At 51.6% G+C, this 26,612-nt stretch overlaps 1 protein-coding gene across 3 annotated transcripts in view; it reads right to left on the reverse strand.

Annotated features, from left to right (window-relative positions):
• The window catches only part of IQSEC3 (IQ motif and Sec7 domain ArfGEF 3), a 103,579-nt gene that overhangs the window by 28,500 nt on the left and 48,467 nt on the right, over positions 1–26,612 (reverse strand). For 2 of the 3 annotated variants that reach the window (XM_028121221.2, XM_088025538.1), the window contains exons 3-5: positions 21,544–21,823; positions 9,087–10,216; positions 7,079–7,240 (exon numbers count right to left, since the gene is read on the reverse strand). In XM_028121221.2, the coding sequence (XP_027977022.1) occupies positions 7,079–7,240; positions 9,087–10,216; positions 21,544–21,823 (1,572 nt within the window). Of the gene's footprint in view, positions 1–7,078; positions 7,241–9,086; positions 10,217–21,543; positions 21,824–26,612 lie in introns of those variants that run through there. The other variant, XM_028121222.2, reaches the window with a different exon arrangement.

Here is a 26,612-nt window from a genome sequence, read left to right on the forward strand (position 1 = left end):
AAAATATCCATCTATCAGGGAGAAAGGAAACGGGATCTAGCTCAGACCTCTTGAGATGTATGAATCAGTTTCTCAGTTTTGCTTTCTTCTCAGGTGAGCAGAGCAAAAAAAGGTGGGTCCAGGGATGGAAGAGTACCTGATTTCATTCAATTTGCCCCTGGCCAGGGGACTAGTCATTTCTTTTCTCCGGGCCTCACTTTCTGCCTGGGTGAGAGGGCTGGACAAGCAGGCCGTGTAAGGGGTCTTCCAGCACCACAGTTCACAACTGGGGTCTGATTAAAATTACAAGGCATTTGGACCACACTTCCCTTGAGATGAAGCAGAGAGGCAGGATGGCGTCGCGTTATGGGCTCAGGTTGTAGACCCGTTCTGCCTGCCCTCAGATCTCAGCCACTGGTTAGCTCTGTGACTGTGGGCAAGCTACCTACTCTCTCTGCTCCCCAGGTCCTTCATTTGGCACAGATTAATAGCACTCACCTCACAGAGCTGCTGCAGAGACGGAATGAGATTTTGCACGTATGGGTCTTGGCACACTGCCTGCTGGCGCACAGTGAATGCTTGATATATGTGAGCTGTCACTGTTATGTCTCACAGCCTCCTCACTCACAGCTGGCCTTCCTACAAACCTCAGGGGAGTGGAACTCCCAGGAAGCCCCTTCCCTAGAAGCCTACTCCCTAGAAATCCCAATTCAAAGAGTGGCCAGTTGAAGCCACCCCTGAGTACCACACAGGGATTGAGAGAGCCCTCCAGAACTAGGGCCCGAGGTATCAGGAAGGGACTGGGTGGTAGGGCTTTGTGTGAAAGTCCAATTTATATACTAATGCGACCAAGCCAAAGGGAGCCTCAACTCTGGACTTGTTCACCCCGCACTTAGGGTCCAAAGATCTCTACACATAGGAGTGAGTGGGTCTGAAACGTTCATGACTCTTTATGGTTAAGGAAAATCTCTTGTCTGTCAGTGTGTGTGTACGTGTGTGATGGTGGGGGTGGGGGGTCAGGGGAAAGGGCACTGGAGAGGTGAGGGGTCAAGGCCATAAACTTAAAGACTTCACTTTTAGAAGAGACCCCCTCCCACAGAGCTGGAACAAATAATCCTAAAATTTATGGAACCAGAAAAGACCTCGAATAGCCAAAGGAATGTTGAAAAAGAAAACCAAAGCTGGGGGCATCACAATGCCGGACTTCAAGCTCTATTACAAAGCTGTAATCATCAAGACAGTATGGTACTGGCACAAAAACAGATGCATAGATCAATGGAACAGAACAGAGAGCCCAGAAATGGACCCTCAACTCTATGGTCAACTAATGTTCCACAAAGCAGGAAAGAACATCCAATGGAAAAAAAGATAGTCTCTTCAACAAATGGTGTTGGGAAAATTGGACAGCCACATGCAGAAGAATGAAACTGAATGATTTCCTTACACCACACACACACAAATAGACTCAAAATGGATGAAAGACCTAAATGTGAGATAGGAGTCCATCAAAATCCTGAGGAGAACACAGGCAGCAACCTCTTTGACCTCAGCTGCAAGAACTTCTTGCTAGACATGTCTCCAAGGCAAGGGAAACAAAGGCATAAATGAACTATTGGACTTCATCAAGATAAAAAGCTTTTGCACAGCAAAGGAAAAAGTCAACAAAACCAAAAGACAACCGACAGAATGGGAGAAAATATTTGCAAATAACATATCAGATAAAGGGCTAATATCCAAAATCTATAAAGAACTTAATCAAACTCAACACCCAAAGATCAAACAATCCAGTCAAGAAATGGGCAGAAGACATGGACAGAAGTTCTCCAAAGAAGACATCCAAATGGCCAACAGACACATGAAAAAATGCTCAACATCACTTGGCACAGGGAAATCCAAATCAAAACCACAACGAGATACCACCTCACACCAGTCAGAATGGCAAAAATTAACAAGTCAGGGAACGACAGATGTTGGCGGGGATGTGGAGAAAGGGGAACCCTCCTACACTGTTGGTGGGAATGCAAGGTGGTGTAACCACTCTGGAAAACAGTATGGAGGTTCCTCAAACAGTTGAAAATAGAGCTACCATACGATCCAGCAATTGCACTACTGGGTATTTACCCCAAAGATACAAATGTAGTGATCCGAAGGGGTATATGCACCCTGATGTTTATAGCAGCAATGTCCACAATAGCCAAACTATGGAAAGAGCCAAGATGTCCATCAACAGATGAAATGGATAAAGAAGATGTGGTGTATATATATATATATATATATATATATATATATATATATACAATGGGATATTATGCAGCCGTCAAAAAAATGAAATCTTGCCATTTGCAACGGCATGGATAGAACTAGAGGGTATTATGCTAAGCGAAATAAGTCAATCGGAGAAAGACAGTATCATATGATTTCACTCATATGTGGAATTTAAGAAACAAAACAGAGGATCATTGAGGAAGGGAGGAAAAAATAAAATAAGATGAAATCAGAAGGAAGACAAACCATAAGAGACTCTTAATCTCAGGAAACAAACTGAGGGTTGCTGGAGGGGAGGAGGGGGGATGGGGTAACTCGGGGATGGGCATGAAGGAGGGCACGTGATGTCATGAGCACTGGGTGTTATATGCAACTGATGAATCACTGAACTCTACCTCCAAAACTAGTAATACATTATATGTTAATGAACTGAATTTAAATTAAATTAAAAAGAAAAAAAGAAGAGACCCCCTCCCTCTATCCCGCTGGATGGTGGCTGTGTCAAGTTTTCAAAGCAGTGGGAATAAGCTCAGAGTCCATCCCTGCCTGCCCCGGGCCTCTTTCCACCCTCCTCCAGACCTATAAGGGTCTGCGTGGGCCCAAGCCTGTTCTCTCCCTCCTGGTGGAATTCCCCAGAAATGAAGTAACCATTCTGAGGTTACACACGGCACGATGGGCAGGACATTCTCAAATAATTTCTTCCTAGTCATGAAAGGCTAGTGCCTCCCAGCCTGTTGAGTTGGACAGGCAATCTGTCTTCATTTCTAAATGTCCCCTAAGAAGAACAAATCTGTTACACTCTGGCCAACACATTCCCAAAGAAGTGAAATAATGCGATCTGACTAAAATGTCAAACTCTAATACTGAGCAAAAAACGGAGTAGACACAGCGAGAGAAGGAACACACAGGAAACTCTTCCGGCAACTCAACCCAAAAGCTGCCCTCCGTGCACTTCCATGGAAATGACAGATACCCCTGCTCTCCCTGTGTGTGTGACTCCCCTCAGAAAAGATCACCCAGGCCAGAAAAGAGCCTGTTCACAGCCAGCAGGGAACGTTCCCCCATTCCCTGGCCTTCAAACTGCTGAGGCGAACATTTCAGAAGGGAAATAGAGCAGAGCCAAATTTCCCAGCCATGTGAAAACTGAGAGGGAGAAGCGTCCAGCGCCCAAAGCTCCTAACCCCCGCTGATGTCTGGAGCTCCTCCGGCCAGGCCTCCATGGCCCTTCCCCCATCAGCACCAGAGAGGATTCCTCAGAGTGCAGGATGGTCCCCCAATGAACGCCTCTCCCTTCCCCGGCAGGCTCCAGCAAGTTCTTGCTGTCTGGGGAGTGGACCTGATCGCAAACCAGACCTGAGGTGTCTGACAAATTGCTCACCCGGCCGGGGCCAGGGTGGGGAGGCATCTGACGTCCTGTGCTTTTAAGTGAGAAATATAATAATAGAAATAGCTAATATTTGTAAAGAACTGACTAAGCACTTTACATTCATTTTAATATTTGTATGACGTTCCTATTGTCCCCATTTGACAAGTGAGGAAGCAGGCTGGTTTCTCCTTTATAAAAACCAAATCCTTCCCAGGTAAACGGTGGAATGGACGTGGCCTTTTGAGCTCAGGATGCCTTCTATTATTATTCGATACACCCTGAATAAAGACATTCCTTCTTGGAACGGATCTGCTATGGAATCAGGGCACTAAGGGATGAAGAGATCAGCTTCCAGGAGCACCAAGGGTCCAATTGGGGCAGCAATGTCGCAGCATCTATGGCACTGAGCTGTAGGCCAGCAGCTGAGCAGGATTCTGCTCGGCCCCTTCTCTCTTCCTTTTCTCCACAGGCCCACCGGTGGTAGTGGTGGGGGTCCTGCCCCGTCCCCTCCTAGAGGCTTCCACCCTCTAACCTTCCTGCCTGGCTGCATCTTGGAGAGTGCTGTGGCTGGAGCTGTCTCAGTCTCCAAGGGGATGGGTGATTTATGTCCTTTTATTCGGCAAGCAGCTTTGTACAGAACGGACGCGACATGCTGAATGTCACCGGGCGGGGGCAGGGAAGCTGTGCAGAATCCCAATGAAGCCTTTTCCGCCTGGGCAAAATGGCACCGGTGACTTTGTTATTGTGTGTTTTCTCTGGTGGGTGTAAGGAAGAGGCAGCAGATGCTGAGAGGTTGCAGGATAGCCGGCTTGCCTGGCAGGGAACCCCCCCCCACCGAACCCCAGCGTCTGGCTCCCCTGTGAGTGCCTGCCCCTTCCCGGCTCCCCATCTCGTGCTGGCACCCCACGGGAGACAAGCCAGGCAGGAGGCGACACGGACTTGGGGGAAGAGGGCTCCTTTCTGCGGAGGAGAAACAAGAGGAGCCCTTTCTGTTCCGTGCAGAGGCTGGGTGTGCTGGGGTCTCGGGACCCAGGGCCTGCACGCCATGCAACAAACCACAAGGGGTCGAGGCGCCCACTGGGGTAGATGGGGGCTCAGCTCTGCACTCCACTCTCCTGACACCCCAAGGCCTGCAGGAGGTTTCTTGGCCCCTTGTCTCACTTCCCACACTCCTCCACTCACCCGGGTCTGTACATTCCCCTGAGGCCACGAGCCACACCTACTCCTCCCTGCCCCCATCCCGCCCTGGCACCGATGCCCAGCGCAGCGCCATTCCCAGCCCAGAGCAGGCACTCCATGTTTGTGGAAGGAATGGTGAGCTCACCGCTCCGGAGCCCACGGGCTGCCGGGATGCCCCGGTTGCCCGACAAAGCATAGCCTTGACGTTTAGGGCAAACTGCACCATCCAAGTGCACTACAGAGACACCAAGGAATGGGTAAGATGACAGATTCACAGGAGTTGAAGGGACCTTGGAGACGGCACAGCCCAACCCTCTCGCTTTCCAAGTGAGGAAACTGAGGCCCAGAGGAGCCTCCCAGCAGGAGACCAGCAGAGCCAGGGTTCCGAGCAGGCCCTCTCGGGCACAGCTCTCATTTGCCACCACGCTGCCCCTCATCCCTAGCCTGCTCCCCGCCTCAACTGCCAGCCCGGTCCCCAGCCGGCGCCCCTCCCCATCTCAGCCCACACACCCAGTCTCCCCCGGAGGATGGCAGTTAGTTTGCATCGTGCTGCTCTGCACCGGCACCACCACCACCACCGGGCTGGCTGCAAACCCTGTGTTCCCAGCGCGCCAGGTCACTGTGGGCCGAGCAGGTCAGAATTTCAGGGCCAGGCCACACGGGGCCTGGGGAGGGCAGAAGAGACAATAGTCAGGGCCTGTGAGTGAAGCAGGCAGCCCCCAGAGCAGAGAGACAAAGCAGGGTCCCCCAGGGGTGCAGGGAACCGGGGAGCTGGGGAGAACGAAGTGATGAGGCACAGCACCCCCACTCACCCTCCTACAGAGATGGAGGAGTGGAATGGGGACAAAGGACAAAAGCAAACGAAAAGGCCAGAGAGATGAGCCAGATGAAGGGAAGTCTGCCGCAGAAGGAGACAGAGAAAACTTGATCTTTCTATCATTTCCTCAGGGCATCCCCTTAGGGCACCCTGCCTGGCAGGGGTGGTGCTGAGGAGAAAGGGGAGCCTGAGGGAGAGGGAGAAGAAAGGAGAAGGAAGGAAGCACACTTATCAGTTCACCTTCCTCTGCAAGGAACTCAGAGCATCTTAAGCACTAGTGGGGGGGGGGTCCTGATTGTCCAAAAGGGGGGAACTGGGTTCTGTCAACTAAGGGGCATCCTGGGATTTCAAGGTCCCTCAGATGTGTCCAAGCACCCCCCCCCCCGCCCCGGCTCTTCTGACTCAGTTAGACAACTGCCTGTGAATTTAGGAATGTGACAGGGATTCCAGAGGACCACTGGTCTACCCCTCATAATCCAGCCCCTGCAGTCCACAGGCATGGAAGCACCGGCTCCGAGGGCAGAGACTTGTCCAAAGACGCAGCACCAAGACTACTGCGTAAACAGAAGCCAGATCTCTGAGCACCCATTCCAGGCACAGTGACAACCTTGCCAGTCAGGCTGCATGACTTCCATGCTCCCAAACCCTTGGGCAGGAGCCCCCTGCCCCCCTACAGCAGGCCCTTGCCTCTCCAAGAGCAAGTACGAAAGGGAGAGGTTCTCTCAGAACCCCCAAGAAACACTTCTGCTGACCTCCCAAGAAGAAAGTGGGGAGAGAGTTGGGGCGGCCTTCAAGAAGGGGGTCTGGAGCAGACTTCATGGGGCCTCACCCTCTCTCTGCCAGGGGAGAGGTGGCTCCAAGGCCCCAAGGATGCCACCCCGTGCCCAGCGGCTCGAGGCTGGTGAGTGAAGAGGTGGTCACCTGCCCGCGCCTCCACGCAAAGAGAGCAGAGCACTGGCGAAGGCAGGCCCCTCATCCTGCCCCCATCTGTTGATCTTGGTGATAAACGTATCTTTAGGGAATCACAGTATTTTCTTGCTCTAAAAACCCTCAGTCTAACTCCTCTTTTCTGACTCATGTTTGCCTCCACCAGTATGAAACTGAGCCCGTGTGGGGCGCAAGCCAGCCTGTGGGGGCTCAGGGGCTGGGCAGATGGCGGCAAGAGGGTGGGCTGAGGGCCTGTTCACCAGGCAGAGATGGCCCCAGTGTAGACACAGTCCTCTTCTTTTCCAGGCTCACGCTCTTGCCCCAGAGGGTAGCAGGGAGGGAGGCCTTTTGTCTCCTTTGACCGTTTCTATACCCCTGGTGCCTTCAATGGGACCCTGACCAGAGTGCGCTCAGTAAATGCACGATGTCGGAGGAGGAAACAGAGGCTGGTCAAGATACAGTGATGGGCCAAGACTTCAGGGGTCCTGCTCCCTCCCCTGTGTCCTATGGGACCCTGGGCCGTGGGTGGGGAGAGGGGCACTCACTCTAGCACGTCACGGTTGAACTGCTTCTTGCTGTTGCCCAGGAACTCCCCGATCATCTGCCGGCTGAGACCCTTGCGCTGGAGCAGGAAGTGGGCCACTCCAATGGGGGTGTCAGGGATGAAGCCTCGAGAGATCAGGAACTGGATGCCTTTGTCTGGGTTTCTAGGGGTGGGAGCGGAGGTGGGGAGAAGGAGTAGAGAGTGAGCCACGGCTATCCATGACTTCTTTCTTCCCTTTCTTCCAGCCCATGGAACCCACAGCAGTGCCTAGAAGTTTCTGGGAAGAACGCCTCTGAAATGCCAGGATTCCTTCCACTGCAGATGGGCTCCCCATCCCAAGTGCTTCTCCCAGGAGCCTCATCCTCCTGAACAACCCCCACCCCAACACACACATAGCAGTGAAGATAGCATGGGGAAGGAAGGAGTTGGGGGAGGTCTGAATTCCAGAGCAGGTGGAGAGGTTTCTTTCTGTCTTCCCTGAGGGCCGTGAGGCCTGCTACGGAGGCCCTTCCTCCCTGTCCCTATTCTGTTGTCTATACACAGCACCCGCCCCGGAATCGGGAGGGAGGATGAGACTGGGGAGCAGCGGTGAGCTCTCCTACCACACTGTCCATAGTGGACTCGAGATTCCTGTTCCCCACCATTTACTCTCTCATGCTTGCATCTCTACTGTGGGTGTGGGTGCTGTGTCTGTAGGCAAATGTGTTCACAGTACGGCCTGCAAATCCATGCCGTTCCCTGAACTGTATCTTATTGGTTCAGGAGAAGTTAAGTACTAAGCTATGAAGTAGAGGGCAAACATTTAGAACTTTTTATAGCACTTTGACATTTTCAGGATAACCAAGCATGTGATTGTTTTTCTAGCAATTCACTTTTATTGCATTTCACAAAAGTGTCAGCCCACAACCCATCGGGTAAAAACCCAAAGTGGTCCTTCGCTACAGAGAGTTTGAGCACCACTGCCTTGAGGGATCCTACTCTCTGCGTGAGTTTGAGTTACAACTCGCCTTACTTGCGTGAGCCTGCTTCTTTTCTGTAAAATGGCATAATAAGGCCATCTCTAGATATTGTTAGGAAGTTTGCAGATGTTTTATGTAAGGTGAGCCAAGAACAGTAGCTATCGGCCCCTGGAATATAAGCTTGAGACCAGGGCATGTGCCCTACTCATCTTTGTGGTCCACGTGCCTGGCATTTAATAAGTTACAGTTGAGTGAATAAATGGACGGGCACGTGGGTGGGAGAGATGTTCAATTTCCTGGCTCAGGGCTCTGAAGGAAGGGGCGAATGGAGGGTGGAGATGAGATTTCCACGGGAGGGGGGCCTGCGTATCCTGCTGGCCCCCAGCTGTCTACATTCTTAGTTGCAAGGACAGTTCCGGCTGGGGCTCCGGCTGGGGGACTCTGAACTCCAGCACTTGTTTGTTTCTCTGCTTTCATTCTCCTGTTCTCTTTCTGCGCCAGCTAGGCTTCCTTGTCTCGCCCTTTTACCCCGGTCCCTCTCCTGCCTTTTACCTGTATTGCTTATGCTAGGTGTCTTCTTTCTCCCCCACCCAGACCCTCCCTTGCCTTTCCTCATTTTCTCCTTGCTCTCTTTCCTTGACATCAACCCCATGAGATGATGCTGTTTCCCTAACTTCGTGTCCTCCCTGGATGATTTCTGCTCAGTACGCATTCGACCTGTACTGTCTTTTACTTAACACTGCATTTTCTTTTCGATTCTCTTGCTTTTCAAGCCCCAGCTTCGTCTTAAGCAGGATTAGTGGTGAAAGCATGGGCTCGATGTGTCGTGTTGTCCCTAATCCTGAACATAAATTTGTAACAATTAAAAATAAAATGTGCATCCCTACACCGCATCTGGAGGAGCAGGTGCAGCACCAATGTCACCCTGGAGGGCGCTGGGATGATGTGGGAAATTACCCGGCACCCTGCTGCCCTGTAATCGCTGCGCCCGCCCCCTTCCCACCGATCTTCCCAGGACTGCCCAGGGCTCCGCAGCCAGGGCTCACTCACATGTTGAACAGGTTGAGGCCGATGCGGTAGAGCCGTTTGCGCAGAGTGTCGGTGGACAGCGTGGGCGACTTGCAGCTGGCCGGGTTCTCGCAGTGGTAACGCGGCAGGCTCAGGATCATGGCCTGCAGGGCCTCCTTGGAGGCTGAGGCCGACACTTCCGAGCCCGACTTGGCCGACTTGGTGGACGTGCTGCTGCTGCTCAGCTGCTCTGAGTTGTCGCCGGACTCGGCCTCGGCGCCTTTCCCCACCTCCCGGGTCTCCTCTTCCGCCGCCGCTGCCGCGGCCCCCTCTGCCCCCTCCGCCCCCTCCGCCACCGCCGCGGCGGCCCCAGGTGGGTGGGCGCTCAGGGCCCCGCTGGCTCCGGCCTCTGCGCGCGTGTTCTCGGCGGGCGCGTCCCTGTGGGTCGGGCTCGCGGCCGCCGAGGCCTCCTGCCCGGGGGCCTCGCTCTGCTCGGCTTTGCCCGCTGCGGGCTCGGCGGGGGCCTGGGTGGTCTGCGTGCCCAGACAGTTGGCCACCGACAGAGCCGTGGCAGAGGAGACGGAGATGTTCTGGTTGGCGATCTGCACGGTGACGTCCCGGAAAGCCATCATGAGGGTGCTGCTGTGGCCCTGGGGCAGGCCGGCGGCCTCGGCGGCCGCTTCCCCAGGCGCAGGGCGGGCACTGTCGAGCTCCCGCATCCCGGCCTCCAGGCCCGGTGGCCCCGCGCCCGCGTGCAGGGCCTGGTGGAGCTGGTAAGCGCCGCTCTCCTGCAGGGAGCACATGGTCTTGAGGCTCCAGGTGCTGAGGGCGTCGTCGATGGACTTGGCCAGGGACTGCACCTGCTCGGTGAAGGAGTCCTCCAGCTCGGTGAGCGTGCCCGCGAAGGTGGGCGGCAGGGAGGGCGAGCGCACCAGCGGCAGCCCCATGAGGCCGTAGCCCTCCATGAGCGCCTTCTCGGCGGCCAGGCTCTCGGCCGTGGGCGCCCGGACTTTGCGCAAGGAGATCCGCCGCGGCAGGCGGCTCTCCAGGAGCGAGTTGCGGATCTTCTCGAAGTTCTTGCTGAGCTGGTACTGGCGGAAGGCGGTTTGGATGGTGCAAGCGGCGCGCCGGGACACGAGGTGGCCCCCGTACTTGTGTTCTAGCATTTCAATCTGCGACAAGAACAGGGAGGAGGAAGAGCGCAGTGAGACCTGGGGCGGGGGTCAGGCTAAGCTTTGGCAGGGCCCAAGAATGCACAACCGGGGGTGGGTACTGAGGGGCCAAACTCTGAAACTCTAGCATGTCACGGCCTGAGATACCAGATCCTTGTCAAGACTCCTAGAGGTGTAGGATGTAGGACTGGCTTCGGAGGGGAAGGGGTCAGGGTGTTGCATTTGGTGATCAGACACTGCTGCTGCGGTGGTTATTTTAAAACGTTCATCTCGGAGAGCTATATGGAAGTACTTACGGGTGAAATACCCAGTATCTAGAATTTGTATTAAAATACTCCATCAAAAAAAAAAAAGTGGAACTGTAGATGAAACAATATTAACAAAAATTGTTGGAACTGGGTGGCGGTTATCTGGAAGTTTACTACACTATTCTACTTGTGTGTACATTTAAAATAATAACAAATTATTACTTTACTGATTCTTAAAAAAATAAATAAATAAAATAATAACAAATTAAAAATTAAACAGAAGTGCTACCAAAAAAATTACTGCTACTCCTGTTCACCTTTCTTCCTCATCACTGCATTGTGGAAATTCCTGACCCTGGGATCATCATAAGGGTTGGGATTGGGGTTTGATCAACAATGTGTTCCCGGTACCCAGCCCAAGGGCTGGCACATAGTAGATGCTCAATAAATGTGAATTTAGGGGCGCCTGGGTGGCTCAGTTGTTAAGTGTCTGCCTTCGGCTCAGCTCATGATCCCAGGGTCCTGGGATCGAGCCCCGCATCGGGCTCCCTGCTTCTCCCTCTCCCACTCCCCCTGTTTGTGTTTCCTCTCTCGCTGTGTCTCTCTCTGTCAAATAAATAAATAAAATCTTTTTAAAAAATGTGAATTTAATAAAAAGATGGATGGAGGACAGAGGAGTGGGTGGACGGGTGTTTCAAGAGTGGGAATCCCTCCAGGCTACCATGCTCCATAATTTGGGCCACCTTTGTCCTCAACAATGGGAGCTGTACAATCAGGGCAGGGCTTGGTGGGGCTGCTGGGGGCGTGCTACCTCATGTAGGCAGTGTGAACCCAGGAAAACTTGTGACAGGGGGCCGGTGCGTCTTCAAGGCCCTTAGTCACCTCCTGCTATGGTCGTTTCTCCCCCTCACGTGGCGATGCTCTCACTCTTTCTCCCTTATCAAAACCTCGTAGGAAAGGACCAGAGAGACTTTCCCCCTGAGATGGGAGTGACCAATAACGTTTACCCATGTTGGCTCACTGGCCATGGCAGCTGGAGTGCCTGCCTCTCATAAGCTCAGTGATTCCCCTCAGTTTCCTCCCTGTGGGTGCCCCCCACCCCCGGACTAGCAGAGGCACCCTTCTAGCCCAGGAAACCTCACAGACACAACCCCAGCACCCAGGGACGATCCCGGGTAAAACGGGATAACCTCAATCCTATCTTCAGCTCTTCCATCTTGCCATTCAGGGTCCTTCCCATCCCCAAACCTAGTGGCCTTATGCTGTCTGTCTTCCCCAGTCTGGCTGTCCTCTCTGAAGATAGCTGGAAAACTTAATCTTATCAAGGTTTGAGTGGCCAATAAGGCGTCCTGTACCATACCAAGTGTATCAGTTATCTACCACTGCATAACAAATTACCACAAACTTAGCCACTTAAAACAACATCCACTTATGTTCTCATAGCTCTGTAGGTCAGTTTGGGCACTGCTCCACTGGCTTCTCCGCTTGGGATCTCACCTGGAGGAAATCAAGGTGTCAGCTGACACCGCAATCTCACACAAGGCTCAGGGTCCTCCTTCAAGCTCATTGTTGTTGGAAGAGTTCAGTTTCTTGAGATTCTAAGGCTGAGGCCCTCAGTTACAGCTGCCTGCCCTTCTCTGTCACGTGGTAGCTCAGCCCTTTGAACCCAACAGGACTCTGAGGCTTCACCTTCTTTTAAAGGGTTTACCTGATTAGGTCAAGCAACCCAGGGTGATTTTCCTTTGGATTCACTCAAGGCCAACTGAGTGGTAACCTAATCACAGGAGTGATACCCTGTTATGCCCTCTAGTCCCATGGCACTTCCCATGGAAGGGGATTATACAGGATGTGCGCACCAAGGGGCTGGAATCTCGGGCCATCAGAATTCTGCCTCCCATACCTATGGGATTTTATCATGTACCCAGGATCTCCAGAGAAACACAGATATTTCTGATACCTCAGGCATTTTGTTGTTGCTTTCGCAGAAATCAGGTCAGAGGGGAGAGACCACTGTAGTTCAGCTCAGTGTCCCCACAGAACTCTGGCAGGCTCCCTGAGGTCTGGAATGGGGATTGGCCTTAACTAGGCAGGAGAGCCCTCCAAGAGGAAGTGTACGGAGTAAGGGGAGCTGACCACCTAACTGCCTCCTTCTGTCAATTTCTGTCTCCCTCTGACCCCTCCTTGAGTACCAGGAGAAATGGACACCAAGCAGAAATTCACATTTCTTTCTTACCTGGTGGGAAACCTGGGGCCCAAGAGCATTCTCTTCAGGTTATGAGATGCTATTGGCAACAGAGGGAAGGTATGAAATCACATTGCCTGAAATGTTTCCAGAATGGGAAAGATGTCCACCCCCCTGGCACGGTATCGCCCTACCTGGAGGCAGACGGCTGGCTGAGCTAAGCCTAGGAGACTTCTACAAGCAGTGTCCCAATATCACCCAAGCAGAGAAGAAAACTGTATTTTAAATATCTTGAATCTGTTCCAACAAGTCCTCCACTAGATTGTAAGCCCCATGAAGGCAGGGACTTTGCCATGTTCACTCCTTTATCCCCAATGCTTAGAGAGTGCCTAGCACACAGTAGGCCTCCAATGAATATTTATTGAATACATTAAAGAATTAATTGAAAGTTATCTTTGCGACTCTCAAAAACCTCCCTAACCTAACCCATAACTTTCTTCTCCTGGAACTCATGCATTTCGCTTGCATTTCCAAACTCTACTGTGTCACTGGCCCCTTTCCACCTCCCTACAGACCCTCCCAGATCTCCTCAGGCTAAAACATAACTCCTCTCGACTTCCGGCTCTGGAGCACTAACCCAATCTCTTTCTTTCTATTTTCCACCAGACCTCTTGGAAGACTAGTCTGCACCCTCTGCCTCCTTCCATGGAAAAAAATGCCGAATTGCTGACCCAGCCCTGTATGCCCTGACTCCCCAGGTTCTGCCTCCTGCTCACACCAGTCTTCTAAAATGACTCTCAGGAAGGTCACCAGAGACCTTTGATCATGAAACCTGCTGGTCCATCCTCCACCCTCCTTCTCCCTCCTTTCCACAGCTCTTGGTATTTTTATCACCTCGAAACTCTGTCCTCAGCTCTCATGACCCAGTCTACCTTGGTTTGCCTGCTTCCATACAGCTCTTTAATCCTATATTCTGACCACAAAACCCCTAAGCATGCCAGTTACAAGTCCCATGTGGACCATCTTCCACTCTGCAGACACATTTGAATTACTTTCCTATGCACTTCCGGGCATTCTGCTGCTTCTGTGTTGGACGTCATTACAGTAGCCTCTGGTAACTGATAGTTAACAGCTAATCAAGAGGGAAGCTACAGTTGTCCTGTAGGCTAGTGTCTTCTCGCCTCTTGAGTGAGAACCTTGTCCCCTGTCATAACTTCACTCTACTTTAATGGACTGATGAACAAGCCTCAGGAGAGATACTCAGGTCCAGACCTGCTTCTTCCCTGCTGGTTGACCTTGGGCAAGTCTCCTAATATCTCTGACTCTCAGCTTTCTTATCTGTTAAATGAAACTAATCCTGCCTCACTCTGTAGCTTGTTATGAGAATCGAATGGTTTCATATGGCGCTTGGCACATAGCAGATATACAGTAAGTGGTAGTTATTGGATGATGACAGTGATAATTATGTGAATGACTCTCAAGTTTCCACTCCCAGGCTTGATCCTAGACTTGTGTTTCCAACAGCCCATGGATCCCCTCTGTTCACCTCTACAAAGCCACTGTCTTTCCCCACCTCCCTAAACCAGCTCTCGATGATTTCTTTATTTGCCCCCAGAGATGTGGCTGCTATACTCTCCAGGCTGGGAAACTTGCATTTTTCCATGGATTCTCCTTCACCCCAGCCTCTGCATTTGTCGGCCTCAAAGCCTTTATTCCATGCACCCCCACCCCTATTACCTTTTGCATCATCCTGACCAGACCGTTGCCATGCGGGGCTGTCTTTGGCTCCCCACTTGGACCACTCTGGCAGCCTCCCCACTCCCTCCCTGCTTTCTCACACTTACCATCCACCCTACATTACCCCGATCAAGGCTCTTGAAGAGCAGATGTGAACACAGGCCTTCCGTTGCTTGAGAGCATCGCCCAAAATAAGTATAAATGTTTCCTGCTGGCCTTCCCACCCTGAGCAATCTGGCCTCAGCCTCCCTCCCATCTTCTACTACTGCGCCAAGCCTGTGTATACACTGGCTCGACTCCTGCTCTTCCCCCAGCCCACACAGGCTTTCCCGCCCTGAGCATTTGCTCAGCCTTGTCCCTCAGCCTGCGATGTTTTCCTTTCTTCAAGCCCTGCCTCAAATGTGCTTCCTCTGTGAAGCCTTCTCAGTCCCCCGACCAGACAGGGAGCTCCCGGTTTCAGGTGCCCATGAAGAATGCTCTTTCTTACTTCTCTTTGACACTCAATTCTCTCCGCTAATCTTTGTGATACTTAACTAATCCGTCCTTCCTTCTCTCCACCCCACCAACCCTGACGCCAGCAAGGCATACGTTATCTGAGGCCTCTGATCCCTGCCCAGCATCTAGCACAGAGCCTGACCAAGAACAACGCCTCGGTCTGGTGTTTGAATTCAGTTGTTGGATCTTCTCCATTTGTTCCAGTGCATTTAACACAACCATCTCCCATTTATTCCAGCCTTGCGCCTACTGCAACCCCAGCCTGCGCTGTCCCCTACTGTTTCTTTCCCATCCTTTGCAGCCCACCCTCAATGCTTTCTGTATTCCCATGGACTGTACCTTACAGGCAGGATGATATTATGTCTCTACATTCCTGGTGCCCAGCGTCGAGCCAGAGCCATGGCTGGGGCTTAATCAGTGTTTGCACACATGAACTAAACTGGAGCTCTGTCTTATGTCCCAGGGGAAATAAAGATCTAGGCTCTCTTCTGGATGTGGGCTTGGAGTCAAATGCTGCATCCTCCCCTTACCCCTCACTACCCCTGCCCCCCAACCAGGGCTCAGGAACTTGGCAGTGTCCCAGGTCAGCTCTGTCTACCTGGCCAGGCCTTCCCTACCACCCTAACCCTCTTCTTTTCTTAACCAGGGCCAGATCAGAGAGCTAAGAGAGATGGATATGAGGGTGGGGGGTGGCCCCAGGGAGGGAGGGGTCTCTGGGCCCACCAGCCTAAGAGCAGCTCAGCTCACGTCTCTCTAAACCCCATGAATCATGGGTAATTGTAGCCTCGCCTCCTCCCAAGAGAGCAATCTCTCAGCTTCTGCCAGAAGAAGCGGTGGAGGGGGGCTCGGGGGGCTCTGTGTGTCTAATGAGCCTCTCAGTATTAATTAGAACATGCTCCCTCTTTTCACGTTGCTGCAGCAGTTGAGCCTGAGGAGGGCCGTAGAGAGATGGCTGCTAGGTCGGTGGGGTTGAGAGGGAGAGCAACTAGCTGGGGGGCTGCAGTGCTGAGGAATGAGGGAGCCAGCCTGGGGTGGGGGGTGGCTTTCACATGTGAGCAAGGATTTCCTCTGATCCAAGATTTCCCAGCTGAGAATGTTAAAGCATTACATGGAATGAGCCTGCAGAACTTGGCAAGGGAAGGCTTACGTGAGGCTTAGGAGCAGACAGTCTGGGGCTGGGGGCGGTGGAGGGGGCGCGGTAAGAGGAGCTCAGAGATGTTAAGGGTGGCCCCCGGGGGAAGCTGGCCTGCATTGGGCAGGCTGTGACTCCTGCGTCTTCCCTGTGTGCCCACCTCCCTGCCCGCTGTCCAAACTACAGAAAGTGCTCCAGGCCTGCCTAGGAGCAGGCCTGCTCTTGGGAACCTCTCCTGACTCCAGCCAGCCAGCTAGGGGTGGGAGCTACTAATGACTCAGCTACTCCTAGGTCACAGAGACTGTCTCAGGTGGAGATGCTGCTGTGGGGAGCCTGCTTTGAACCCCAGGTTGGGTTTCTTGCTGTCTCCAGTGCTCCCACAGAGCCCCGTGCACCACTTCCTTGGAACCTACCCCTTCACTGCAATGAGGAGACTGGAAGACTCTGGGTAAAATCAAGGACTGTGGAGTCCCGGTCTTGGCTGTACCAGGGATGCACACCTAGGGATGTGTCCTTGGGTGAGTGACTTGATATGGCTAAGCCTCAGTCCCCTCACTCCTAAAATGGGGATAGCAGTAGTCCCTAGCTCACCGGGATAGCATGCAGATCTGGGGAGGTAATGCATAGGAAACGCTTAGCACCTTGTCTGGCACAGAGTTAGGACTGTTAGTGCTAGCTAGTACCAGTTACACGTCAGCGCCCACGACTGTTAGTGCTAGCTAGTACCAGTTACGTGTCAGCGCCCACCACTGTTAGTGCTAGCTAGTACCAGTTACGCCTCAGCGCCCACCAGCTGAGGCCTGGGACTGTATCTTTTGTAATGTGGTGGCCCAGGCCTTGCACATAGCAGCTGTGCAATATTGTTCCCTGAATTGGATGCAAGTGGACAGAAGGACTATCCCTGATGAGCGTTGCCTTCACCATCATCTTCTGTAGGCTGGCCCTCTGGTGCCATCCAGTGCCATGGTGGGACTCTCCCTTTCGGAGAAGGAAGGAGCCTTAGATACTCTGGTACAACCCCTCGTTTCACCAATGAGGAAACTGAGGCCAGAGAGTTGGAAACATAACCACCACTTCTCCCCTTGAGAGGTACCCCCAAGTGAGGCTAGCCCCTCAGGCTTGGGTGGGGGAGATCGGTTGTAGAAGGGGCTGCTATCCAAAAAGAGAACATGACTTCCACCCAGGATCTGATGTGGGGGGTGGGGCAAGGCCTGGATGCTACTGACCACAGCGTGTGGCCCCCTGGCTTGGACGGCACAGAGAGCCATGACATTTGGACATCCCACATGAGCTCCAACGGGCTGCTCATCAGTGGTGGCACAGAACAGGATACGAACTCCCTCGAGAGCCTGGATGAATTTGGAAATCACTCGGGTGCCCTATGTATGCTTGCCACATGACTTTCTTAAAGGACCCCCCGAAGGGACCTACATGCTCTTTGTCCCCCTAGGTTGTAGCCCCAAGGGCCACTGTGAGGTGAAGTGACAGAGCTGAGGGCAGAGGAAACGGAGGACAGAAGAAGCTGGACCAGAGGCCCTCCCCACTGTGTGAGTATGGGGAGAGGCCGTGGGGGCTGGGTAACAGGGACGCCCAGGGGCAGACTCATTCATTTATTTGTTGGTTCATTTGTTTGTTCTTTCACTCATGTGTTCCTCCAGTATGGAGCATGTCCTAGGCTCCAGGGACTGTGCCGGGTGCAGGGAAGCAAAGGTGGGCAAGAGCAGCATATCATCTAACACATAACTCTAACAAGTGCTCACTCCTCACACAGACTATGAAGGTGTTCTGTGCACAATCTGCTCAACTCCATGACGGCCCTGAGAAGGACATAGTCCTTGCCCTTATGAGTGGGACAGCTCTCAGGTGCCATAGAGTCATCGGTGGGGCACTCCGTGAAAGCACACACCCAGGCTCGGGGATACTGAGCTGAGATGTGGAGTGTGAGCAGAGATCTCCCAGGTGAAGTGTGATGGAGGGACAGGTGGGGAGTATTCCTAGCAGAGGAAATAAAATCTGTCAAGGCCCAGAGGCAAACGATAGCACAGAGATCTGGAGCAAGGTAAATGGGAATGGCTGGAAGCCCACATGGGAGCGGGGCAGCAGATGGGGTTATGTCTGGTGGTAGAAGAACCTGGAGAAGTCTTTGTCTTACACACAGTGAGGAGCCATGCAAGGCTTTCAGACAGCGAAATACCATGATCAGATGTGCTTTCTTTCAAGAGGACTCAGTGGCAAGGTGGAGATCAGGTTGGAAGAAGCACAACTCCAAGTAGGGGAACATGTGGGGGTTCCCTAGGAGCTCAGGCAAGATGATGGTGGCCTATCCTGGGGTGGGGGCAGTGGGGTTGGCAGGAGAAGGTGGGGATTTGGGAAATAGTTAAGAAGTAGCATCAGTGGGGTTTGGAGATGGAGCAGATGTGGAGGAGAGGGCGAGAAGCCATAGAAATCGCCTGGGATTCTGGACTGGCTGATGGAGCAAAAAGTCTGGCAGGTTGGTGGACTAGGGAGATAATGATCATCCAAGATCCTTCCAGTCCAATTGCTACAGGATTTGTGCAACTGGTGGAACTGACAGAGTCAGAATACTAAATCCTAGATCTCCAAGAAACCTAAAGCCGAGTCAGGTCCTTGCCCCAGGCTTCATGCACTTTTCCCTCTTCAGCTCACTTACTATTTTCCCCTTTTCATCCTCGAGCATCTTCTTCATGCCAGGCACTGTGCCAGGCCCTGGGGTTATAATGATGAATAATAAGTCATGTGCCCTGACTTCAAGGAGGAATCCAGTCAACAGGGGCTGAGGATATAGGGCTGAAGGGCTCTGATTGGGAAAGGCTGGGTGCTAGGTGATCACGGAGAAGGGGCATCCCGCACCACCTTGGAAGAGCAGGGAAAGCTGCCAGGAGGAGGAAGGAGAACCACAATTCTGTCCCAAAGTAAGAGAAGGAGTAATTGAGGTCAAGTGCCGAGTGAGGAGGGGAGCAGGAACGTTAGCGGTAGGGCAGAGGGAAGAGCATGTACAAAGCCCTAAAGAGATAGGAGGCAAAGGAGGCCCAGAGAAGTTAAGCAGCTTGCTCGAGGTCACACAGTTCATTTGCAGAAGAGACAGGGATTGAGCTCAGTCTCTTATACATGGTGTGCCATATTTTTAATCATTTTTCTCTAGCCCCTCACTTTTTACCCTCTTCCTCCTGCCCCCAGCCTATGCTTGGCCCAGAGAGATATTGGAGCCATGGGAGGTGGGCTGTTCCCTGGGGCTGGTTTCCTCACCTTTCCCACCCAACTCCTGCTGGCCCAAACTGCAGACCCATCTATCAGAATGACGTCCACTATAAAAAGGTTCATGATACCAATCAAAACCCTGCACAACTCTCCATATGCCACCATCACTCAGAATTAAACTAATTCTCCTGCCGGAGCTGAAGCACAGGTTTCCTTCCCTCCTTAAGTTGAACTGCACTCTCTTTAGGGTGTAAGTAGGGACCATTTTTCTCTTCTTGTTACCTCACTCTCTTGTTGTTTTGCACATCATAGTTATTCAAAAATTATTCATTCAGTGAGCTCTTGCTATATCCAAAACACCCTGCTAGATGCTGGGGGAATGGTACAAAGATGGATAAGAGATGGTCTCTGTCCTCAAGGAGCATAGTCATGTGGAATTGAGAAGACTTCTTCTCTGGGCCAACTGACCACCCACATCACACTGTAGTGTTCCAGATGGACTCTCTGCCAGTCCCTGCCTGGGCATTCCCGGTAACACAAACTCACTACCTCACAAGCAGGGCATTCTATATTTTTAACAGCTCTAATTGTTGATTGAGCTAAAAGCTTCCTTTCCTGTAGCTTTCATACGTTAGTACCACTATTTTTGCCTGGAATGATAGAAAATATATCTAATTCCTTTTTCACATGTCAGCTCTTCCATATTTAAAACTTGTTTTCGTGTCTACAGTTTCTCCATATGACTCCAGCCAATCCTTTTTTCCTTCTTAGGAGAACCTTGGAATCCTCGGCATTCTTGCTTGCCTCTTAAATGAAGCCCCAAGAATCAAGGACAGGCTCCAGCGGGCCCTGACCAGGAACCAGTGTGGGACTCTAGCCGGCTGCTCCCTTATCCGGGGGGCTTTATCTACCCTTCTATGAAGGCTGCTGGACTCACTTTGGCAGCTGCTTTGCTGGTTATTGACTCCTCTTGAGCTTACAATCAACTGGAGCCCTAAGGTCTTTCTCCCAGGGCCAAGCCTGCCCATCTTATACTAATGCTGTGGGCTTTTCAAAGCTAAGAGAACTTTAGATGTTTTTCCCTATTTCATTTAGATTTTTTCATTTAAATCTTTATGTCCGGATAAGATTTTTACAAAGTCTTGGATTCTATCACCAAGGTATTGGCTGTCCCCTTTCAGCTTCATGTCATCAGAAATTAGTGCCTTGTCAGAAATGGTTGAACAGAACAGGACCAAGGACAGCGCACCACTCAACTCCCCAGGAATTGGCATTGATGGGAAAAAAATCACCGTTTTTTTGAGAATTCTGTTTGAAAGCAACCCACTTGACTGTACTGTCATCTAATCTACTTCCTATCTTGTCCACATATAGATCATGGGAGATTTTGTTAAATACTTTACCGACAGCTAGATATTCCACCTACAGCTGGCCTTGATGCTGAAGGAAAGCCATGAGTTTGGTATGGGCTGACTCAGACTTAGTGATCTTTCTATTAGCTTTCCTTCCCAAGACTCACTTTCCCAGTTGAGTTAAAGAATGGTTCTTTAGAACCTATACACTGTAAAGCTAGAAGGGATCTTGGAGATGATTCAAGGTCTAATTCCCAATTTTGCTGATGAAGAAACCAGTGCCCAGAGTGCTTAACTGGCATTCCCAAAGTCACAGAGTTAACTAAAAGCAAGACCAAGGATGGATCTTATGTCTATGGCTCCAAGTTCAATGCTCTTTCTTAGCAATATCCAGTCATGATGTCTTTCTCTAAGCATATGCACATGAATACACACACACACACACACACACACACACACACACAGAGGATTTGTTCTCCAATAGGGAGCTTTGGTTAATCTTGGGAATCCTCAAACTCCTTGGAGGACACCACTGTCTCTGCACCTCATTTGAACCTATGTGTGCCTACACATGGGGCTTGCCCCTTGTGTGGGCACGTAAGTAAGGCCATCTCTTCTGAGCAGCAGGTGGAGGTAGGGGCTTCCCTAGAGAACAGTGGGCCACCTGCCTCAAGGTCTGGGGGGGGGCAATTTAGGCTTCCTGCACATGGCGAGAGGAACAGAACCCTAAACACACTGCCTCGGGGACTGGCATTGCAAAGGTGTGACCCCTGCCATGGAGAGGCTGGTTCCTGACAAACTGGGCGACACGGAAGGGCAGAAGACAGCTCCGTTTGGGAGACCTAGTGGCAAAAGAAATGTGCCTGCAGCAGAGGTGGGCCCAAGTGCAGAGATCCCTGGATAGCCCCCGAAGGCAGGGCCCCTTCACCACCCTCCCCGCCCCCCTTGGAGGCCCTGGGTACCTGTTTATTCTTTAGGTCAAGGGAGAGCTCGTAATCGGAGGCGTTAGGGGCGTGGGAGCAGAGCGCCGTCGCCAGGGCAGGCTGCTGCCGGCCGGGGGAGGCCACGTGGTGGGAGCCAGCCCTCGGGGAGGCACCCCCCGCCCCCGGCCGCTCCTCCTCCTCCTGCAGCTCCTGGGCTTGAGCCTTCGGGGCATGGGCACTGGGTCTGCCGGCTGCCACCGCCGCCGCTGCCACCACGGAGTCCTCCATGCCCCCACCGGCCTGGGCGCAGGAGCCATCGCTGTGAACAAAAGGCAACGGTGCTCGGTTGGGGGAGAGCGGGACAGGGTGCATGTGGGTGCGGGGGTGAGGAGAGAGACTGGGCGCTCTGGCCTGGCCTTTGGGGCAATGATGGGCCTTTCTAGCAGTGGGGGCTTGTGGGGGTGCCTCTTGCCATCGCCTCTAGGGGAGAGCTTCAGGCAAGGAGGAGAACCTGCATTTGAGGAGGGTATCCCAGGCAGAGGGAAGAAGCAGTATGGCAGAGTGGGGAAGAGTAGAATGCCTGGGTTGGAATCTGGTCTCTGATTTATTAGCTGTGCGAACCTGAACAGGCTACCTCATTGTACCTCTGTTTCCCCATCTATAAAATGGGCACAATAATAGTACCTACCTCATAGGAACGTTGGAAGGCTTGAGTTAGTTAAAGTTCTTAAAACAGTGCCTGGCTCATGGTCCCTGCTATATACAAGTGTTAACAATCATCGTTATCAGTCATCTAGCTCCCTGACCAGTGGCTTAGGCAGCTGGAAAGAAGCTGATTTACACTGAACCAGCTCCACCTTTACACTGCCCCAGAGACTGTGGGGCAAGGAGTGCTCCTTGCAGGCTTGGCCTGGGCATAAAGCCCCTCCAGGCTGGGTGGACGCCAGCTCTTTGGGGCTGGGGCTGGGGCTGTGAAGAGGAGGGTGCTAGCCCTGCAGGGTCTAGGGAAGCATCTGTTTTTGGCTCCTGGCCCCTCCTGGCCCCTCCTGCCCTTCCATGAAGCCACCAGCAGGCTGAGTCGTTGTGGCTATCCACCTCCCTACTCTAAGAAAATACCTGCTGTCTGGAGCCCCCACACCCAGCCTGTCCTGGAGAATTAGTACACTCAGGTTTCTCCCCTCCCTGGCCAGTCTCCAAGTTCTGCCGCTCTCTCAAGGCCAAGTGTGAAGCCACCTGTCCATGAAGCCTTTCCAAGTGACTCCAGCTGTAACTGCTTCATCTGCAAGCACACTAGGAACTGTGCTTAGAGAGTCCCTTCCTATTTCACAGGAGGAGAAGCATTGTGGCTACAGCATGGGCTCATATCCAAGCTCTACCACGATGTTTAGTTGCTTTTTCTCTGAGCCCCTCTCTGGTTTTCTCTTCTGTATGGTGGAGGTACGAGTATCTATTTTATGAGGTTATAGTGAGGAGGAAAGGAGTCAGTATGTGTAAGCTGTTTAGCACACTGCCTGGCACAGAGTAAATGCTCAGTAAGTGTTAATTCTTATTTTCCCCATCTATCCTGCCCTAGAGGCCAGGGCCTATATTCTGTTTTATCCCTGCTCCCCACTTAATGCTGGGCAAATGGTGAGTGCTCAGTTAATACTTGATGATGGATGAATTGCAGGGAGCGCAAGGGCCATAGGGATGGCCCCTCCAGCAGACAGAGATAGAAGATCAGGACTGGAAGGGACCCTGACGTCATCTACTCCAGCCCTCCAATCTCCCTTTTTTACAGATAAGGAGCAGGGGCTCAGGAGGTGGGGTGGCCCTGGTCAGAGAGCCAGACAACCCTAGGGCTTTCTTCTTCTAAGGCTTTGCCTCCATGTAAGGTGCCCCAAATCATGCCAGAGAAGAGACCTCTTCCTGTTGCTTCCACTCAACTTTGGAGCCCCTGATACAAGAATAACCACGGATGGGTGAAGAATTCTTTAACTCCATCTCCATCTCACCTCCCAGCACTCCTCAGCCTCATTGCCTCCGTAAAGGAGACCTCTTTGGCTGACCCTAGCAAGAAGGAGCCTCAAATTCCCTAAGGAAACCCTCCTTATGCATATTTGTTTGCTCCATCATTTCTTGTATGGCCATTAATCAAGTCGTATATTTGAATGAGCTCTAGACAACCTGATATGTCTTTTTCACCGATATCACCAAGAAGTTCTTTTTAAGACCTGACTTCAACTCTTGTCATAGGACTTACCTATTTTTTCCGCAGGGCCACAGAAATAGCCCTTCCCTTTTCTATCACAACCTGCCTCCAGGGGGCACCATTCAGTCTCATCCATCTCTTACACCGACTGTCCTTGGTACTAATGCCCAAGTTTCTTCACCCCAAAAGGTTTTCCAGGCCCTTTAGAGAACTGGTGGCTACTCGGGGCTACAAACACCTTTCAAAATAGCCCTTTGCTTTCTTTTATTGCTGTCGTGTGCTTGAGAAGAAGTTCTGGGGAGTCGATGCACCCAAATAGCAGTACTCAACTGATGGTAATGGATGCAGGTAGATAAATACCCCGGCTTCCTCGTCCCTTGAGGAATAATCCAAGGCACCTTCCACACCATCTCCCAAAGATGCCCAGCAGTCAAAGCAGTGACCTGATAATGAACATGTATTGGCTTCCTTCTCTTCATCACCCACTCCTACGTTGGCACTTCTTGGAGTCCCCTTGTCCCAAATAAACTACTTGTGTGAAACCAAAACAAATTTTAAAAATAGCCTTCTTTGTGATCCACCCCTCTGGATATAGACAGACTCCAAGGCCTTCTCCTGAACTCATTCATAGGACCTGGGAATTAGGAGACCCCTTACTGTCATCTCCAGCACATACATACACATGCATGCCTGCGTGTATACACACACACACACACACACACAGTCATACAGTGCTTCTAACTAGCTCTGTGGCCTTGGGTAATTCGTTCTTCCTTCTGGGTCAGTTTCCTTACTTGCTATATGATGGGGGCTTACTTACCCCTAAGCTTAGAATTCTGGGAGCTTGGATTCCAGTGCCAAGGCCAGTCCACCAAAGCCCACCAGCCCCAAGGTTCCAGACTCTCTGGCTGGTAGAACGAACTCTGGTTTTGCCCACCTCTACGCAAAGGGACTGAGAGACTGTGGCCCTCCCGAGTAAATGATGAAAAGTATTAGAAAGGGAACGTTGTCCTTGCCTTCCCTCCTTAGACTGCTTCACAGACCTGTGTGGTACAAGGTGGCTATTGGAGACCCAGAGCTGCTGTCATCAATGTGGCAAAGTTTAAAGTTATATAGTAGAGGGTAAAGAACATGGGCTTTGGTGTCAGGAAGTCCTGGGTTGGAATCTTGGTTCTGTTACTTACTATGTGACTTTGGACACTTACCTAACCTCTTTGTGGCTCTATTTCCACAAAATGGGCATCTTAATAACTCCTTTGCAAGGTTGCTGTGAGGAATAAATATAGCTTGCAAAGAACTTAGTACTGTGCCTGGCACAGAGTGGTCCTTGATAAGTGGTGACAGCAGTCATGGCTGTATTCTGAGCTGGAGACCTCCAGCATGGAGTCCCAAAGGAATCCCCAGAAAAACGGCATGGAGAATTCCTATGTGGTAGGGCTTCTCAACATTTAGCCTACCTCAACCTTCACAAAACCGAAACAGTAGGGTTTTTCCATCATATCTCATGGTCTTTCCCAGACCTCCAGACTGACTCTTACGATCTTTAGGGAGAGAAGTGAAGGTGAATTGGCTTCCTGAGGCTTCCTCCCACCCTTGTTCTCCAGCCACTGGAGCAACAACACAGTGAAGGGCTTTGGTCTTGGGGGTCACCACATCATGGGATCCATGACCTCTGAGGAATCCATACATATTTACCACCTACAGGCAGGCCCTTTGGCTGTACCAGCCACAATATGAGGCATGCCCTAGGCAGACATTTGCCCAGTGATCCTTGTGTGGATTTGTCTTTTAGTCACTTTGTCAGGGAGCAATGGAGGCCTGAGTACTTAAAACCTCTATGTGATGGCTGAGCATCAAAAGACTGTTCCCAGCCTCTGTTTCCCTCTTTGTACCCCGTCTATAAAAATGGTCCAAGGAAAGAGATTAGAATATTCATCCTAGCTGTCATAGCTTGGAAGGACCATCTACTTCAACTTAAAGAACATCTACTTCAATCCTGGTCTCATATGGAACTGGAAGCCCATTGCTCCAGTGCCCAGAACATCACTCTTCTCAAGACACAGGCTGTGACCCTTAAGTGTCCAGAGTTGGCTGGGCTGACCTTACATCATGAAGCTGCTGTCCCTTGTGGGTCAGATTTCAGGCAGCCTGGTACTTGGACAGGAATCGTGTGAATGGGATTCACTCTGTGACCTGCATAGCTTCTTGTAAGGAGAAGGGAAGGAGAGAAGGGAGAGGGATCCCGGTGATCTTAGCTGTCTTGGGTTCATTATTCAGCTGTGGGAGCAGATTCCTTGAATGGCAGCCCACTAGCCTGGAGAAACTTAGGGTCACTGATGACATAGAGGAGATGCTAGTCACAAAACCTTTCCTGGGTTGGGATACCCATTCAAGAAGAAAAAGAATGTGGGTGATACCAAAACAAGAGTGTTCTGCGAAGGCTTTTGTTGTGCCCACATGACATTAGGCCAATACACACACAGAGACCCAGGCCATCCACAGGGGTTATTCCACCCGTGAGAACACAGGATATGAGCATGGCAAATGGAAGTATTTGGAAAATAGGGGTATAAGTAGTTGCTCAGAGGAATACTACATGTGCCCAGACCAGAATGACCTGTGTGTTGGAACTGAACATCAAGTCAGAAGCTGACTTGTGCTCAGAAGGATGATAGGGGCCTGTGGAGCATGGCATATATATGACTCCCTTGGTGATCCAGTAACCACTCCCTCCTGTCTATCATCCCTGCTATTAGAATTGACTTCCTAAAATGTAGATACTTTAATATCAATCCTTTGCTCAAAACGCATTGGTGACTTCCCAATACTCCTGAGATAAAGTCCACTGGTGTGGACTCAGGAGCACTGGTGATCTCACCCCAACATTCCCTTCCAGCCACATTTCCACCAAATGACT

This window comes from Eumetopias jubatus, unplaced genomic scaffold (genome assembly GCF_037043125.1).
Source record: "Eumetopias jubatus isolate StellerSeaLion01/CBP00866 unplaced genomic scaffold, mEumJub1_p1.0 scaffold_8, whole genome shotgun sequence".
Classification (NCBI taxonomy): domain Eukaryota; kingdom Metazoa; phylum Chordata; class Mammalia; order Carnivora; family Otariidae; genus Eumetopias; species Eumetopias jubatus.